Source organism: Ylistrum balloti, unplaced genomic scaffold (assembly GCF_031769215.1).
Source record: "Ylistrum balloti isolate Yb309-2 unplaced genomic scaffold, AGI_CSIRO_Ybal_v1 Utg369986, whole genome shotgun sequence".
Classification (NCBI taxonomy): Eukaryota; Metazoa; Mollusca; class Bivalvia; order Pectinida; family Pectinidae; genus Ylistrum; species Ylistrum balloti.
In genome coordinates this window covers 851383-869427 of record NW_026782071.1, presented here as the reverse complement: position 1 = coordinate 869427, position 18045 = coordinate 851383, and the positions used below count along the sequence as shown (strand labels likewise).

General features: G+C 36.5%; 1 protein-coding gene across 1 annotated transcript; it reads right to left on the bottom strand.

The window, feature by feature from the left end:
- On the bottom strand, nt 1-16224 carry LOC132547862 (protocadherin-9-like). Its single transcript, XM_060211667.1, has 3 exons — nt 13567-16224; nt 6077-6277; nt 1-81 (listed from the first exon to the last, which is right to left on the bottom strand). Exons 1-3 carry the CDS (start codon nt 16222-16224, stop codon nt 1-3), a joined length of 2940 nt encoding a protein of 979 aa, XP_060067650.1.
- Nucleotides 16225-18045: the final 1821 nt, after the last annotated feature.

Below are 18045 nucleotides of genomic sequence, written 5' to 3'. Positions count from 1 at the left end.
TTAAGGATTGGTGACGTCAGCAGTACATGCTCCCCGTAAACTCGCGTGGCGGAAACTATGGCAACCTTTGTGCGAATTCCACTGCAAACAAACGAAAATGAATTACAATTAGACATTTTTTTTTTTTTCAATTGTGATTTGTGAAATAATCACAAAGCAAAACATACATGCCCTGATGCGAAAAACTTATTATACTAATTACATAATTCATAATTATAATTTCATAATTTGGCCTGGCAGTATGTCATCCGATACATACTTCTCTGTTTGTGAATTTCGGAAGAGTGATGTCCTTAAAGTGACATCTCAAAAACTGAATAGGTTTGAAAATACCAAAATACAATGACCTTAACACGTATATGACGTCATAGTTACTAACATGCCTACGTGTTGTCGGTCTAATTCAACCTTTGATATGGCTAAGGTCATTTGGTGAAGACCTTGAGATAAACTCTGTACGAATTGATTTTTCTCTTGACGAAATTATCGTTACGTAATTGTATTTAAATGAACAATGTTTTTCGTCGTATTTTAAATTCAAACTTTTTAACAATATATGTTATCAAGTTATCGACATATAACAAAAAACACGAAACTCATTATTTCGCATTTGGTTTTCAAAAAATTCAATTTCAAAATCTCAAATGATAATTGGTGAAACTAATTTTAAAAACATTTCATTTCAGTCAATTCAAAAAATGTATTTTAGCACCCACAACCTTGAATTTATCGTTAACTTCGAAATAATTAGACGCAAATTTTACTCGGGATTTTGTCAATAAATTACGAGCTCGTATCAAAAATCCTCTGTCGTAGTTTACCAGATGACCCTAAGCCAATCTCATTTTTTAGTCTGTCAATTAGTAAAGAAATTGGGTTTATTGGGAAAAAAATACCTATTTTGCCTTACTGTCCTGTATTCTCCAGGGTAGATAATGACTTGACAGATGTATTCCAAGTAGAAGATTAGTAGCTTGGCGAAGGATCTCTTTATGTGTCAACATCGTTCCATTAACGACCCAAGTACGTAAGTTACACACTCTATATAAGGTTTGCAACATTTGAAATGTCATTAAAACGAACTCTACACCTCTCACAATGACCAACTAAACGCTACATTTTTTTATATATTAAAACAAATTATTTGATGAAATACAGTCCCCTTCCGAATGTGAAATTGCACACGAATCAAGTTTTTTTCTTTGATGTAGGTCAAAGGTCAAAACAAAGGACAGGGTGACCTACTTCTGATACATGACGCACCGCCTTTCAACGTTGAAGTCATATCCAAAGTAGAAATAGTGACTATTTGATGAGACAAAATTCAAAACATAGGCCAGAATGACCAAATTTTGATGGACCCATATCCGTGTGGAAAGCATGAAGTTGGTGTATGTCAAAGGTCAAACTGTAGGACAGCGTGACCTATTTTTGATACATGACACGACTGCTCCACATGGTGAATCCATACCCCAAGTACGAAGTTCCAGTTACAAGTAGAAATATCCCGGATTAGAGAAAGAACGGACAAAAGGACAGACGGATGGACACAACACAAAAATATTAGTTCAGTCCTTCTCTCTCGGTTCTGGGTAGTGGACCTATAATCACTAGATACTTGTATAACCGTCCTATTGTCACAGTGGTCATTTTACAAACACATTTTTATTTTTAATTGTTAATATTCCTACCTTAACGTAATATCACGTTTCAATGACACAAGGTCTGGCCTTGGCATGTCCTGGGAATGACCTTGGGTTTTCCGCAGGTGACCTTATTGTTTCCTTAGCGAATATTAGCCATGAATGTTAGCCAACTTCATGAATGTCATTATCGTCTGTAAATTAAAATCGAAAGTCAATATCATCGTCACAAATATATAAAACCATATTAACATCCACCATTAAGTCTCGCATCAACCATAAAGTCTCGGCGAATAAACGGTTTGGGGAAATAACTTATTCACAGCTCTATGTGCGATTTTTGTCATAAATATATAATAAAACTGAGGTACTGTGATACACAAAACGGTAACACGCATTAGATAATATCGAGACTCTACAAAAACACGGCACTTACGCCAAAATGCTGCCTTGTAATAAATATTGGATTATGCTTTTATTAAATAACGCTCATCAAACGATCCCCGATCGTGCATAAGTAAGTTACCGTTACATATAATGCGGGGACCGCGTCATAAAAGACCGGGATGTCTATTGGGACCCCGACACGAGCACAATGCCAATCAGCACAGCCAAAGACCAGACTACCGATTGGACCTTCACACGAATATCGGAAGTGCTTGACAGGTCGTTGAAAAGCACAGTGAAAACAATGTGAAGTGATTTACAGCCGGGTGTATTCATTGAAATGAAACCAACACTAAAGAATGCTTGCCGATACGTGTATCAAACATGTATTAAACATTTAGAGCCGAGCAATAGTCTCTTTGTTTAGTTGCCATAGAATTACCTGGATTTGGCAGATCATCAGATAAAGGTTGCCTGCTCAAAGAAGATCCACATCATCGTCATCCGGCGGAGAAGCTTCGTCTCTGTCGCCATTGGTCATATTTCCGACACCAGGGGTCACTAACTACTTTAGCATACGTCATAGTACGAATTTAATGACGCTGTATATGATTATTTCTCGTTTTGCAATGAAATTATTTTGGTAATATTTTACCAAAAAAAAATTCTCTAAGTTCAAATATTATGCAAATTTGTTGTTTTTAAATGTGGAAATTTTCCCTCTGTTGTGTCATTTACTTTCGCATCACACGACCTGAAAAAAAAGACATGCATATTCATTAGAGTCAAAGCGCGTCTCCGGAGAGGTATAGACAGTTCTGCAACGGCTGTTAAAATTTATAACTGTTTCTTTCTACGTCCCCAGATATCATCAATATAACACTTTTTGTTGTGTGTTTAACATGAGTAATTATGATTAGGAATTAAGTAACGATACAAGATACCATGTAATAGCTTTATCGATCAGCATTCGTTAGAATATCTGAACATCAATTTTCATTTCTTTCTCAATTTGAAGAACATTTGATGAAACAAGGGGGGCTACAAATTTATCAAATTGGCGAAGACGCATCCACATAATATTGACGGCGCTTCATCAATACTGTTTCCTCTTTGTACTTAATTAAAAATTATTGAATTTCGGTACTGTTTTTATTTCAATTCAATGCTCTCATTCTTGACATAATAATACAACCACTGTTTTAAACGTGCGGACTAACAATTTGTCTGTTTTCAAATTAAAGGCCTGCTATAAACTTTAATAAAGAAGACTTAGTCGAGTGATTTCATCACTTGTTTTATCAATGAGTGTAATTTAAATTTCATTAAATTAGAAAATGTTTAATGAGCTTCATCATATCATTTAATTTTCTCTACGGGACAATTGTATTTTTATTTCAACTTTTTCACTTCGAATTCCATCACTACTAATTTGGACATGAAAGTTTAAACATGCAATTACGTAATCAAAGATTTTGAAGAATTCACATACTGTGCTAGTATTTAATAACATTTGAATATTTTAAGAAAACAGAAATGAAAAAGAAACATCAAACATAACAAACGTAGCTTCCTGTCACACACTCGACCTATTGAAATATAAAACTAATACAGGCTTACATTTCAATCTAATGAATCAATAATTAAATCTCTTTTGTCCTTTGTAAACCACGTAGAGAACTTAAACACTGCATCGAATTTTGAAGTAAACGTTTTCAACAACTTTAAGTTGGCGTATTCTAATATATTTCGATGTTATTTAAAGGAGTACTATCCTCATAAAGATAAAGGGTCACATGACAAAACAATAAATCTCGCGACATCAAACACTAAAGCAATCTCCTACCTAAATATGTTAAGGAACGGAAGTATATTGAACAGATGTTGACAAAAAGCCCGGATGCAGATACGTCGGTCACATGATATCAACTAAGGAATACATTGTTTCATTTCATTCATTGTGCTTTAAAAATTGCAATTTTATTTCAAAAGCATGTAAACAAATCTGCTATACGTAAATATTGGGAAACTAAAGTACTTAAAGTGCCATCTGGGGCTTATGTAAACGGACGGTACAATTTGGAGCCGTCGTTGAGACGTCAGGTGCCAAGAGAGATCAAAGATCCGTCTGGATGGTTCTTCTACTCGGCTGCTGTATCGGACATTCAGCTGGAGCTAATATTTACCGAACCATTATGAGGACTTAGACATTCTAATCCTGAACGATGTATCGACCAAATGATAAAAATCTCTACGGCATCAAAATATCAAGGATAAGAGTTTCGATTTACCTCCGCGATGAATAGTTATAACAAAAACAAAAATTGGCATTAGTGCAGTGGGAATATCTACTTTAACGATTTTCAGTTGAATTGCCCCCCCCTAACCCCCACCCCTCAACTAATTTCTAGCTGTTCGAGGAAAGTGTACAATATCAGGAACCGACGTCAATAGATTGTACAACAAATTGTGTATACAGTGTATATACAAAGCCTTCAAATTGTATCTAAATACTTTTAAAATATAATTTTACTTTTATGGTTTTCTGAAATAAATGTTTTCAAATTTAAAATTTAACACATCATTGTATATCTCACTTTCCGTCTGTTTCGTTCATTACCAAATAAAAGTGTTTATCATCTGTTTGTGGTATATCATCATTTCCCCATTAAACATATGGAATGATGTCTGTACGAGACAGAACATTTGTATATTTCTACTTCAATACCAGCTGTATACCATTACTTGTAGATTCGGTTCTTTGGTCCCTATTCAGTTGTACGACAATTTTATCGCTTAACTGTTTGAAAAAGCCTTGATTTTCCATTGATTTCCCCCTGTTGGTGTAATTGTTTTTCAACCGAACGGTCTCGGTGTTCATTTTAATCGGTCGTTATAAATCTTAAATGAAGCACGGCTGTTCATTCTATGAAGCTTGACGTATGAAAACAGATGACGAATATAGGTGGTATTGTAGGTTGTGTAGCCTGTCCACACACCGACTCGTTAATTTTCTGTATAAATATTGTCCATTAAACGCTATGAGTAACTTCCGGACTTCGGTCTGCTATTGCTGTTAATAAACTGTTTCTTTTATCATAATTATGAAACAATTTCACGAGTTTGTATGTATTAATCACTCTTGTTGGCAGGGATAAAATCGCGCTGAATGACCTAAACATTATCACGCCTGATCTGAAAATTGCACCAATCGATTAAATGCCATTGCACACTATCCACTATGCCATCTAGGTAACCATACAAATTTAATTTTGTTGAATACTTAAGTGGTGTTCCATGGATTTTATATTACACCGTATGTAAATATTGCTTTTAATATTTTGTACCAATTGTCACCTTTGCAATTTTCAATTTTTCTATTATTTGACTCTTGCTTCGAGAATTTTTTCGATCACATTTTTTTTCTTTTGCAATGTTGAAAACAGAAACCTTACATAAATAGTGTATAAGGTTTCATTAACAGACATGTCGTTTCCTTGTTGATGGCTAAAGATGTGACAATTCTCGACACGAAAATTATCCTTCACAGGTTGCACTGAGTGCACACGTTTTTTGTGTTCAAATATTACAGCGGTATTTGTGTTAGATATTGAAATCTTAATCAGGAAAGTATGTTCAGCTCAATGCTAAACCGGAACTTACGTCATATATGTAAAAGTTAAGAGGAATTCATCTAAGTTTATTGCTAAACCGAAAATGAAATTTATATATCTATAAAAGAAAAACCAGTTTACATTGAATAAAAAGTTAAGAGCATACAAGGTACTATATCATGGTTAAACAGAAAGCCATGTTATCGGAAATATTATACCGGAAGTTGATTATATATGTGAAAGCTAACAAAGGAAGTCCTTTCATATATATTTCTAGAAAGAAAGTTAGAACGGAAGTACTGTTATATCTGGATTAAACGGGAGGTCATGTTACGTGAAATATACCGGAAGTTGTGATATAAATAAACGATAGCTTAAAAGGAAGTCATGTAAAGTATATATAATGAAGATTTGTTATAAAAATAAGTTTACCTCCGCCGTTTGCTCGAAGCTAGTCTGGTCAGGGTAAAGTGTAATGAAGGACTGTGGTATATGAGAGGGGTAGGAGGGCTGGGAGGGGCGGGTCTGGCGAATTATTCCTCCCATACCGTCAACCGGTTGATCATGTTCGCTCCAGTCCCAAATGGCCACGGAATCCGAAATAATCTCAGGCTGAGTCCGGCTCGGAGACTTCTAAAATAAAATATTGATGGCGTTACAGGAAGTTCTATAATTAAGGTGGTATGTGACATTTGACATTTGAAATACACTTCGTAGTTAATGATAATGAATGTATGTGATAACCATGGTAAACAGCTATTTTTTTGGTTGGGGAACATGGCGAATTCAGAAGAAACAAAAGACACGTTGGTTATCATTTGGACACTATGACGTCACCAATCCATTTTCTGTTCCCGTTTACTCATGTCGCTGACCTGGTGTGATATTTCAGATCTTAAGGTGCCAAGAGACACTGTTCTCGCTGTCGCCGACAGACACAGATGGACTTTGTATAACCCAATGACCATACTCTGTACTCTGGTCAGCATGGCTGACGAAACAGCCAAGAATCGATTTTGATTTCCATCTTACAACTTCATGAAGAAGATTCCAATAACAATTGGCCGGGAAACGTGTAGTGAGAAATAAATAAACTGAACTGAAAGAGCGTTATAGAGTTCAAACATATTTTTGTTCAATTGTATATGCGTTTTAAAGCTGATGAACAATTTGTAAGCAGGCAGTGTAAGTTGACAAAGTTATATATATATGGATTATTTCTGTCGATAAATCAGGGTTGGTAGAGACCTATCTAGGCTAGCTCAATAGGTTCCATCCATGCAGTAAAACCATGAAACCAGTGGGGAATGAATCTGTCTAGAGCTTCGGTGATTTCATTATTTCTCAACTTGACAATTCATTATAAAATTCACATCAAAAACCGAGAAAAGGTCCTCTTCGTGTCACATTATTTAAGATATAAACATTTATAGACATTAATCAAACTCACAGAATCTTATTCAATGTAATTACGTCATCATCAGAATTCTTGGATTCGTTCATCTTCCATTGTGACGTCATAAGGAACAGTGCGATGACGTCACAGATTTCTCTCGTCTAAAGTTCAAAATTTTCAATCGGAACAGGTTTTTTTATGAAGCGAAAATAGCATGACAAGGCTCTTGTTTGGAAAAAATGTTTTTGTTTAAAGTAAAAACAGAAATTCGATTGTAGATAATCAAATGTAAAAATGACGTCAGCGTGCATACATTGTTGTAGTAGCAAAATTTTGGTTACGCCCATATTCGAGAAATGAAAAGACTGAAATATGCGCGTGTATTCGGGTAAACAGGCCAGATTAAACAAATTATCACTTTGCAAATATAAATGAAGTTACAATAGCGAAAACTAATTTTCAGAAAGAAAAAAATTCTCAAGAATTGGAGCCAGTGCCGCAACAGTTATAGAACAATTAGAGAACCAGACTTAGCAAATTACCCACAATTCCAGTATAATTACCCACAATTCCACTGGATTACAAGGCCAAGTCAAACAACAATCAACAATAAGAAAGTTCTTAATTAAATTAAACATTATCAGTAATTTTCTCCCAAAGTACAACTTCTTCCGAACCTAGACGCGGCAAACAGGAAAAGTTGATTTTCGCTGTCTTGTTTACTGTACAATTTCCACGGTCACAGGAAATCTAAATTTGATCTTTGTACATGACTATTGTGCAAAATTGTATGGTAAAACAGAAACAATTCTTGTCTCTCATGTTCATGACAGGCGTGAAAATTCTAATTGTTTCGCGGAGAAGAAACCTTCTTTTTAGGGTGTTGAATCTCCCGTTCCTAATGAAAAGGTTTTAAGAGTTTTCTGTAAAATATCCCGTTTAATTTAGAGAACACTTCTGTTTAAATCCATCACAATGCGTCACGTAAATATCCATTTTCTAGAGCCTTTAAACACAGCAAATAAGTCGATAATGAAGACAATTTGTCGACAAGTCTTCTTTCAAGGCAAAAATAATTTCCTTTGCATTTACGCGTGCGGGATATAACAAGTTTTCAAAAGAACATTTACGTGTTTTTAGAAAATGCTGTGTATACACCTATATCTACCTGGATATTTTGTTTTCAGTTAATTTCTCACGACTATAGGAATATACCTGCCCGTCAGGTAGGAGACTTAAACGGTGTCATTTTGAAGTCAAACGTTCGTCTCTTAGTTCTAATAATTATGCTGTTTTCGTGTAGTCGTCCACTTATGTTGGATTTGTCTTTCATTCAGACTGACATCAGCGCCACTTATCGGTGGCATTCGAGTCTTTTGTGGCACGACTTATCTTAATAACGCCATACAATAGCTAATTCCAGGCCGACTTAAGGCTCGTTTAACTTTTCTCCTGTCTAATGCTGGTAGAGTACTTCGACGAATACGGTCGATAAAAAGTGAGATAAGATACAGAAGCCATTTTAAAATTGTCCAGCGTATCAATATTTGACATGTACAGTTTTAATGGTGTTAATCGATCAAGACTTTCGGACCGTGTTTTGCTGAAATTTGACCTTGAACTCTGTCATACATTTTATATCTAAAACGTTCAAACGATCTTTTAAAACATCTGATAATAAATACAAAGGTATGGATTTTATATCAAGCTGTATGATTTTGCGAAAAAGAATGTAGGTGTGGAGGTAATCTGAGACGAATTCGGTCTATTCACAATATCAGAGATACACGGTTGACCAATCACGAGCCACTCTCCCTTTGAAGGGAAGCTAATTAGCATAAATCTACCCTAATATAAAAACCACGATGAAAAGGAATATGAAATTGATATCAACACAAGAGACCCAGAGTTATGGAAAGTCATGTTAAATAGGTATATGATATTTTTCTCATATCCAGAGTAATGATCTCTCATTCAAACTAATGATTAATTTCAAAAACATTTTAAACGCTTTTATCATATACGAGACAAGGGAAACATAAGTTTAACATAATATGTGAACGAAATTAAAGTTTTTAAAATTGAAGTTTCGCGGAAATTTAATTCATATGGCCATTCTAATTAGTTTTATAGACTGAACAGCACAACGGCTTATAAAACTGAATACATCACTTCAATCGTGTTAAACACGATGGCTGCCCTCACGAACTTGTACGTAGGGAAATCTTCATTGTACCCTTCTCAATAATTCTGTCTTGAATGAATCTGTATCTGAATAGTTTTTGTTTAGTGAACGATTATGGCGAGTCCCTGTGGAGCCATAATGTCCTTTATGATGGATGAAAGTGCGTACTCTACATGATTTCAAACGGTAAATCCGCATTCGCGTGTCAATTAATATTTCTGCCGTTACACAACACACGCATTATACAATTTTCGATTTATTTATATACGATAGGGAACGCCATATCTTGATGTAATATATTTAAAATCTTTATGTTATATAACGTATGAATGATTTTGCAGACGTAATTTCGCACAGGGAAAATTATTATAATCGTATATATCTATATATCTAACATATACTCTGCCATAATTTTTTTCTAGTTTTGAACTCTGATAAATGAATAGTGAAATCTGGGAGAAAAACCAAACGTGACGTAACAGCGTTTAATATAAGGTTACTATGATCAAACATCGATTTTGAATTAAGAAACATAATCAAAATGAAACGTTCTTTCGTCTCAAAATATGACCCAAATTTTATATACCTCGGTGTCTCGATGGCCAACAGTATATAGATCACCTCTTCATAGCAACACCTGTGAAGGACGGTAACGTCAACATTACAAAATAAAAGTCACCGTTACAAACACCTGTCTATAAAGGTCACTTCTATATAAATGATACCTGTCTATAACGGTCATCTATATATAACTAAAACCTGTCTATAAAGGTCATCTCTATATAACTAACACCTGTCTATAACGGTCATCTCTATATAACTAACACCTGTCTATAAAGGTAATCTCTGTATAACTAACACTTGTCTATTACGGTCATCTCTATATAACTAACACCTGTCTATAACGGCCATCTCTATATAACTAACACCTATCTATAACGGTCATCTCTATATAACTAACACCTGTCTATTAAGGTCATCTCTATATAACTAACACCTGTCTATAACGGTCATCTCTATATAACACCTGTTTATAAAGGTCATTTCTTTATAACTAACACCTGTCTATAAAGGTTATCTGCATATCAAACATATACTTTTGAAGTAACCAGTCTATAACAAATGTCTGTGTTAAACATCACCTCTGTGGAAATAACTCATTTCAAAACATCTGCAATCATCGAAACCGATTATAGGTACATGTATAACAGAAATCTGACTTAAGTACAAGTTGATGTTTGGATACGATACATATGACAATGTTTTTTGTTATTATATTAAGGTGCATACAAAGCAATTCTACAGAATAAGTCTATATAATGTATCAGCTGATATCACTCATGTTGACACAGAAGCGGAAGATTTCTGCGCGAGGAAATAGGATTATCCAGGAGAAGACCTACCAGATAAGCCATTTGACCTTTACATTTTTACTTTGGATGATCGATCCCCGGGCGTTATAGGTAAAAGGTAAACGCGTAGCACCGTGCCTCCCGATCACACAAGGTCAAGCATGCTGTTGTTGCTGTTGTTGTTGTTGTTATTGTTCTTGTTGTTTTTTGCGACGAAAAACACCCGTATACAACCTTTTGTTGTGTGCATGTCTACATTATCGGCATGATGATGAAAACTGTCTGTGGAGATGGTAACTTTGACCAGGCGAGTTATTCAATTACGGAACAATCAATGCAGAACGAAGCTCAATGTCACATGATCTCGGCGCGTGTGGATAAAAATATCACTTTATACTAAGGAAACGTTGATTCGTCCATTTATCTAGACAATTTACCTGTCTAGAATCTAGAGGTGTATGTGTCCGCGGTTCTATTATCTATAATTCCGGCCAATAAGGCCTAAACACTGACCATTACCTTGACCATTACTGGGATCGCATCTACAATATGGTCACTAATGAATCCTACGGTATCATCGCGTTGTATCTGTATAGCAGGGGTATGGGGATAGTTCAAACAGGGGACAAATCTCGCAGAGGAACCCGACAATAGGTCGGGAAGTTCAAAGAGACGGAACGCAATCAAGGGACTCGGGAACTATGACCATATTGAGCGTACGAGAGCAAAGAGAAACCTGAAGACATCGTCTATAGACAAATTAATAAGAAATTGTAAATTAAAATATAATTTTTATCTTATTGAATTCCGAAATTTATTTATTTCAAGTTAGTGTTTGCATGTGTGAGAGTTGGACAGGTGAAAATAAGCTTATAAAAGTTGATATCTATTTCTAATTCTATATAAATGCTATCGCACGTTTTTTAGGTTTCGAAACAAACTTAAGAGAAAATAACGTTCTGCTGTCGAAATGCTTTTGATCAGCCAAAAAGTAATGCGAGCATTAAACAATGCACTATGGTATAGGGGCTTGTACCACTGGGTCGTGAAAGCAAGATTTCGGAATTACTGGCCGGGTGTTTCAGTCCCTAGTGAACTCCCCAGAAATCTAATCATTATTATAGGGGTAAATGTATTTGTTTTCAATTCATCGCGGACTTTTTCTGTCCGTAAAGACTACACGTGTATATGTGTACTGGTGTGAATATGAATTATTCAACATAGTTTCGAGCTGCACTAATATACATGCCGCAATAACACTCACATAAAAAAGAAACTTTCTAAACAAATAATTTCAGATCAGAAAAGAGTGTTGTATTAGCATTATTTTTGCAAATGATTTACAGTCTGACTTAATTTATCGACATTTTATTATCGAGGGGAGATAAAAGAAAATGAATTTATAATCATTGCGTGCAGACGTGATCGAATTCCGGATAATATTGGTACGGTCAACCTACTTTTGCTTAGTTTTTTATCGTCCCTCAGCATCAGTACCTGGCCGTATCATTCGGTAGAAGGTGCGAGAACGCATGCGCACTGTCCAGATCAATTTTCCCCCAATTACAGACATCACACTTCATTACATCTGTTGTTGTTTACCATCTCAAAACACAAAAACCTACAAAGCTAGCCTTTGTTTCGTATCTGGCTTGTTTGATCGATTGGTTTAGTGAAACAGGAATGAGCACACTATACTTAAGTTAACGGCAGGGTTGTATTATTTAAGTACATCGTTAAATATCGAACAGTCGTATAACATCTACAAAACTAGTCATTCACAACCAACAGCATCACAAGGACGAATGAATACGATTTGGTGTTTTTTCCTGTTTATGTTTATAGCATTTACCTTGGAAATGTAAATAGAATTTTGAACATGATGGTAAAAACATTCCGACAGTAAGTATTCCCATTAAAAGCTTCTATGTCCAATTTGAAGAAAACATATTTTAAAACAAGGAATCTCCGACATGTTCCGATTTTATACAAGTTCCTCTTGACAATTTCAATTTCCGCCAATCAGTCCTTCTTTAATTAGGGTAAAACATTTAAATCTTCTAAAATCAATTTTTCCCCAACTAGCAATAGGCAATAATTGTGCCCAATTAGGAAAATTGTCATGAAATAAACACATTAAAATAAGGAAAGTTGAAAAAAACCAGATCCCTTATGGGATGTCAATAAGACATTGTTGGAATACGTAAGTAGACCATTTTGTATCACGGTGATATTAGGGCTCGTCGTTTTTTTGAAAATTTGTCTTTCCGGTTTCCAGTATCAATTTAGCTTAATTGGTTTTCTAGAATTAAATGACTTGAGAAGATACATGAACACAGGTCTTGAGATATTCACATTTGCTAGTAAAATTGGATTATCCTAATTAAAATTTTCACTAGAACAGTTTGTTTCTGAACGAATTTGAAATTGATTTTAAAATTTCGAGCAAGGCAATGACTCGTAATCCCACGCACAAATGACAAATCTTTTGAAATTCGTGTCACCACGGGAGCAATTAAAGTGTTTAGGGGTCTACAAATTAAAACGGAGCAACATAAACTTCAAAAAGTCATTATTCCCGGCGGGACTTTTTTCGCTAAAACCTTGATGGAAGAAACAATTCCGGTCTTCCTTCAATGTTTACGTATCACTATTCGACAACTCTGGCTATAAGGGGCTATGTGTGGGAGTCAGTATAGTGATGGATATTGATATCGGTAAAATTCAAGTTCGTATGAGTTAGTATCTGTGAGACACTGATAAGAAAATGTAGAAGTCAATTCTTATTTTTCAGAGAGAAACCTGCTGCTTCCAAGCAATCTTACAGAACTGGTAAATAACTTCGTGGTATAATCAGTCAAAACAGTTTTGTCAGTGTCGTTTTTCGTTTAACAAATGTCAACACTTGACTCAGTTTAGAAAACGAATTCTCAATTCACAAGTGACAACTAATTGTTGAAATTTTCTTTATACCAGTGATAATTCTTACCGTCTTCTTGATCCGCTCTAGTGTAGCGATTCCCCGCGGGCAGGTGTCTGTTCCTGGAAAGGTGTCGGTATTTCGCGGCAGAGTGTCAGTGAGCGATTTCTGAATTGCCTCCCTTGTGTAAATCCCATTGACCTTGATATCCGGATTATTTTGTTCCGGTACCGTGTCTATTGTTGAGTTTGTAGACACACTCTCCGGGTATTTAGAGTCCCGCTGTCTGTCTTTCCTTCGGATGAGACAAATCGCTAGAATTATTAGAATTGAAAGAACTATGGTCACACATGAAATAGCGATAGCAATGGCGAAGTATTTAATCTTAACCGACGGGTCTTCTGTTGGATTTCTTCTGGAATCTGTTATTATGACGGTCAATGAGCGATATCTTGACCTAGGGGGCTGGCCGCCATCTTGGACTAGAATTGAAAGGTCATAGGTACCAATATCAGAACGACTAACCTGGCGAGACAATGACATTTGACCTGTGAACTTGTTGACAGTAAATAGTTTAGTCATGTTGCTAGTCTGTACAAAGTATGACAGTTTTGCGTTGATGTCATCGTCGTTGTCGTAAGCTTTAATGGTGGCGATGATGGTGTTGGGGAGGGTGTCGGAAGGTATATATAGAAGGTCCCCTCCAATACTTGGGTATGTGATGATGGGGGCATTATCGTTGATGTCTTGTATGATGACTGTGACGTTAGCTTTACTGGTCGAGGATGGTGACCCGTGGTCAAAAGCAATGACAGTGAAGTTGTAGCTAGAGACCAGCTCTCTATCCAGTGTCCGAGTTCCCAGTATAGTGCCATTATCTAACACGTCAAAAGGTAAATAAATGTCAGTATTTGACGCAAGTGAGAATGACACTCTACCATTTTCTCCTGCGTCACTATCGTGTGCTGTAAGTTTACCTACTGACAAATTCGGTAACTGATTTTCCGGTATGACGAATTCGAATGAAGTTGGGGTAAATCTTGGAGAGTTGTCGTTCTTGTCAATAACATTCACCTCCACTAGGGCACTGCCTGTCAATGAAGGCGACCCACCGTCCTCTGCGAACACTTTGAACATAATGCGAGGAGTGGCCTCTCTGTCCAATGAAACGACTGCCGTTATCACACCACTATCTCGATTTATTCTGAAGAAGTTTTTATATTCATCAGGCACCGATAAAGAATAATTATAACTGCTTGGCACGATACTATCGCTATCTGTAGCCTGCACTTGTAGAATTCCGTTATTTGCTTCATCGTTTTCAGGTACATTCACGTAATAAATGGCTTTGGTGAACTGTGGAGGGTTGTCGTTAATATCAAGGACCCGAACCAAGATCCTTGAGCTCGCATTTAACCTTGGAGTCCCGTAATCCCAGCATTCCACATTAACAGTGTGCCATTCCTTCATCTCCCGGTCAAGAACTCTATCCAACACAAAGTTGTATTCAAAAGATCCATCAGCGACCAACCGGAAGTTATTATCATCTATCAAGCACGTGACCACGCCATTTTGTCCACTGTCCGGGTCCTTAACTGATATAATGGCTAGAACAGTCCCGACAGCTGCGGATTCCGAAACCTCGGCGTAGTAGCTTTGTGAGAGTACATTGACAGTGATTTCTGGTGCGTTGTTGTGCGTGTCTTGGACACTGATATAGACCTGCGTCTGAGAGATTAATGGTTGAGAGGCGTTATCAGACGCTTCAACAATAATTCTATAGGAGTTGGTCCTCTCGTCAATAAGTGAACCGATAACGCTTAACTCCCCTGTTGTCATGCCGACTTTGAAGAGTCTTCTGATCTCCTCCGATTGATGGGAGCTAAGCCGGTATAATACACGTCCATTTTCACTTTCGTCTGGATCCGTCGCATTGAATGTTAAAATCACACTATTTGGCACGATATCTTCCGGTATAGTCCGATTGTAAACAGCTTTCGGAAATCTTGGCGGGTTATCATTAGCGTCAGTGACAGTAATATTAAGCGTAACGGTGCCTGTTTTTGGTTCGTCTCCCCCGTCAATCGCTGCGATATTTATAGTATACTTGTTTCTTGTTTCTCTATCAAGTTCTTGGTTAACAACTAACCTAAGTAATGCTCTACCATCGGCGAAATCTGTCGTCTCCAAAATAAATGGAACATCGTCTGTATCGATCCTGTAACTCTGGACAGCATTTTGTCCGGTGTCTTCATCCGTGGCTCCATCTAACGGAAAAGACTTACCTGGACCAGAATTTTCCGATATTTCCATGTCAATCCTACTTTCCGGAAATGTAGGTGCATTGTCATTTATATCGAGTAATCTCACGTGCACTTTTATCTTCTCAAAGAAATCGTTTATTGGAGAAATAGCCGTGACCTCTAATTTAAGGATACAATCAGCTGAAGTAAAAGGGCAGAGCGTGTCGCGGTCAAGGACGGCTGCGGTGTAGAGAGAAGATGTCCTTTCGTTGATATGGAAAAGGAGGGCTTCGGGATTTCCTGTAGTGAGGAGGTTATATCGTAACTCTATATTAGAATTGTTACCTGTAATTAGCTGTGCGTCCGCAGCCACATTTCCCAGGTAAAAATCCTTATCTTGTTCTTCTTCAATATTATACATTATCTCGAGACATGACGTCACAGTTACGACAACCATCAGCACCAAGAGAGACCTACCGTCCATGTCGAATGTGTTGTAATTTAAAATGTTCTGGACATGTCCATATTTCACGAAACGTTGACCAGGTGTTGTTAACTAGATGTACTACTCACCGAATGGTTAATTCACACCTTCTCCAGCTGGTTGTAATCCGTTCAAGTCTTAATCCAAAAGTTAGCTCATTGAATCCTACGGAAGCTTTTGAACGTCACAGGTGAGATCTTAAATAATCTGTTTTTGCTTTCCACGTACTTTCATTTTAAGAATTCACTGATGATATCACCAAATCTCCGTTATGATACATCGGTGGTATGACACTGTGCCGTTCAAGTTTATAATTGTCGTTACTTCACATCATTCTATAATGGTTTGTAAGGCCTATATGTATGTTGTGTCCTCGGCGCTACACCGCACACACGCTGTATTTACCTTGCGATCAATGTCAAGTTGTAAGCCACGCCTACTCTTACTATATCGACCAATCAGAACGTCCGTTTTATCAGGCGGCTCTAGACCCTACCGGTGTATCGGCAGAAAGCAAACTCTGGTAAACTGTCATTGTAAATAGAGGAAGGTTGACGATCTTTTTATAAATTATAAGGCAAGGACCCATTACAGGTAATTTAAGTACATAATACGCTCATATTACTGTACAGGCCCAGCTGCCTATTTACAATCCATGTACCTAACCCTACTATTACGTCGGTAGACGTAGCAAACACTGGCGGAGTACCTCCCTTACACTGCTAGTAATATCTGCCTTTCATTTTCATTTAATATAAGTCGATGACGATATTGACACAGGACCGAGCAACCGGTAACAGCCTTTTTACTGCTTTTAAAATCGTATCGGATGGTCTTTTGTTTGGGGTTTTCCCCTTGGAAATATCCCGCGTGATATTAAATGAAATATTCCATCCATTGTGTTTGTTTTTGATATGGAAATCACAACTTCGTTTCCATTTTCGTATAAACGCTGCAAGGTCAGCATAATTATTGATGTGAGTTGAGCAGATAAGTGGAGGTTAGACACTGTTGACTCAGGGACACCTCCTAACAACACCGGAGGGTCATTGCAGTCTACATCAGAACCTTTCTAGTCTTGATAAAAGACTCTACATACTATTCACTCTATTAAAACAGCATATTTTTTTTCTATGTGTTGAACGAAAAACATTGACTTGTTTCCAGTGTTTATGTATACCATAATGATTGTACAAGGTGGAGGATTTCTTAGACCGTATGTTTTAAACATTCGCCTCAGTTACCGATGGATCTCGATTTAATTTTTATATCAATTCACTATAAAGGATCTCCATAAGTCAGATTTGTTTCCTAAGATTAATTTTTCATAAATAATTTCGACATTTCTTAGTACAAGAGCATGTACCATCAATTATAAGTACGTGTACATGTATTATGTTTCTATAATTCTGCTTAAGGAACACTGATTAAGGAGATTTAACAAAACAAGTTGAAATCTATTCCGACGCTGTTAACATCTGCTGTCAATTTTCCACACTGTCGGACTTCACGAAATGAAAATAACCAGAATATCTTCAATTAACGGTCAAGTGTTAATCTCTAAATTCAAAATAAATTGAAATTTCAAAATGATTTTTTATATCATGATGTGACGTCATAAGGTTATCGTATGAGATAATATCACGTTTTTTTTAATCTCTATTGTCAATATTCCCTTTTATTAAAGATAATTGATAGGTGTGAATGAACACTCAGAACATATCTTCAATTACGCCATACATCTTTCGCTGGCTTATACGTCAATGTCCTTTCAGTTATTTATAAATAAATAATTGATATTCTCCATCACTTTGTCAACTC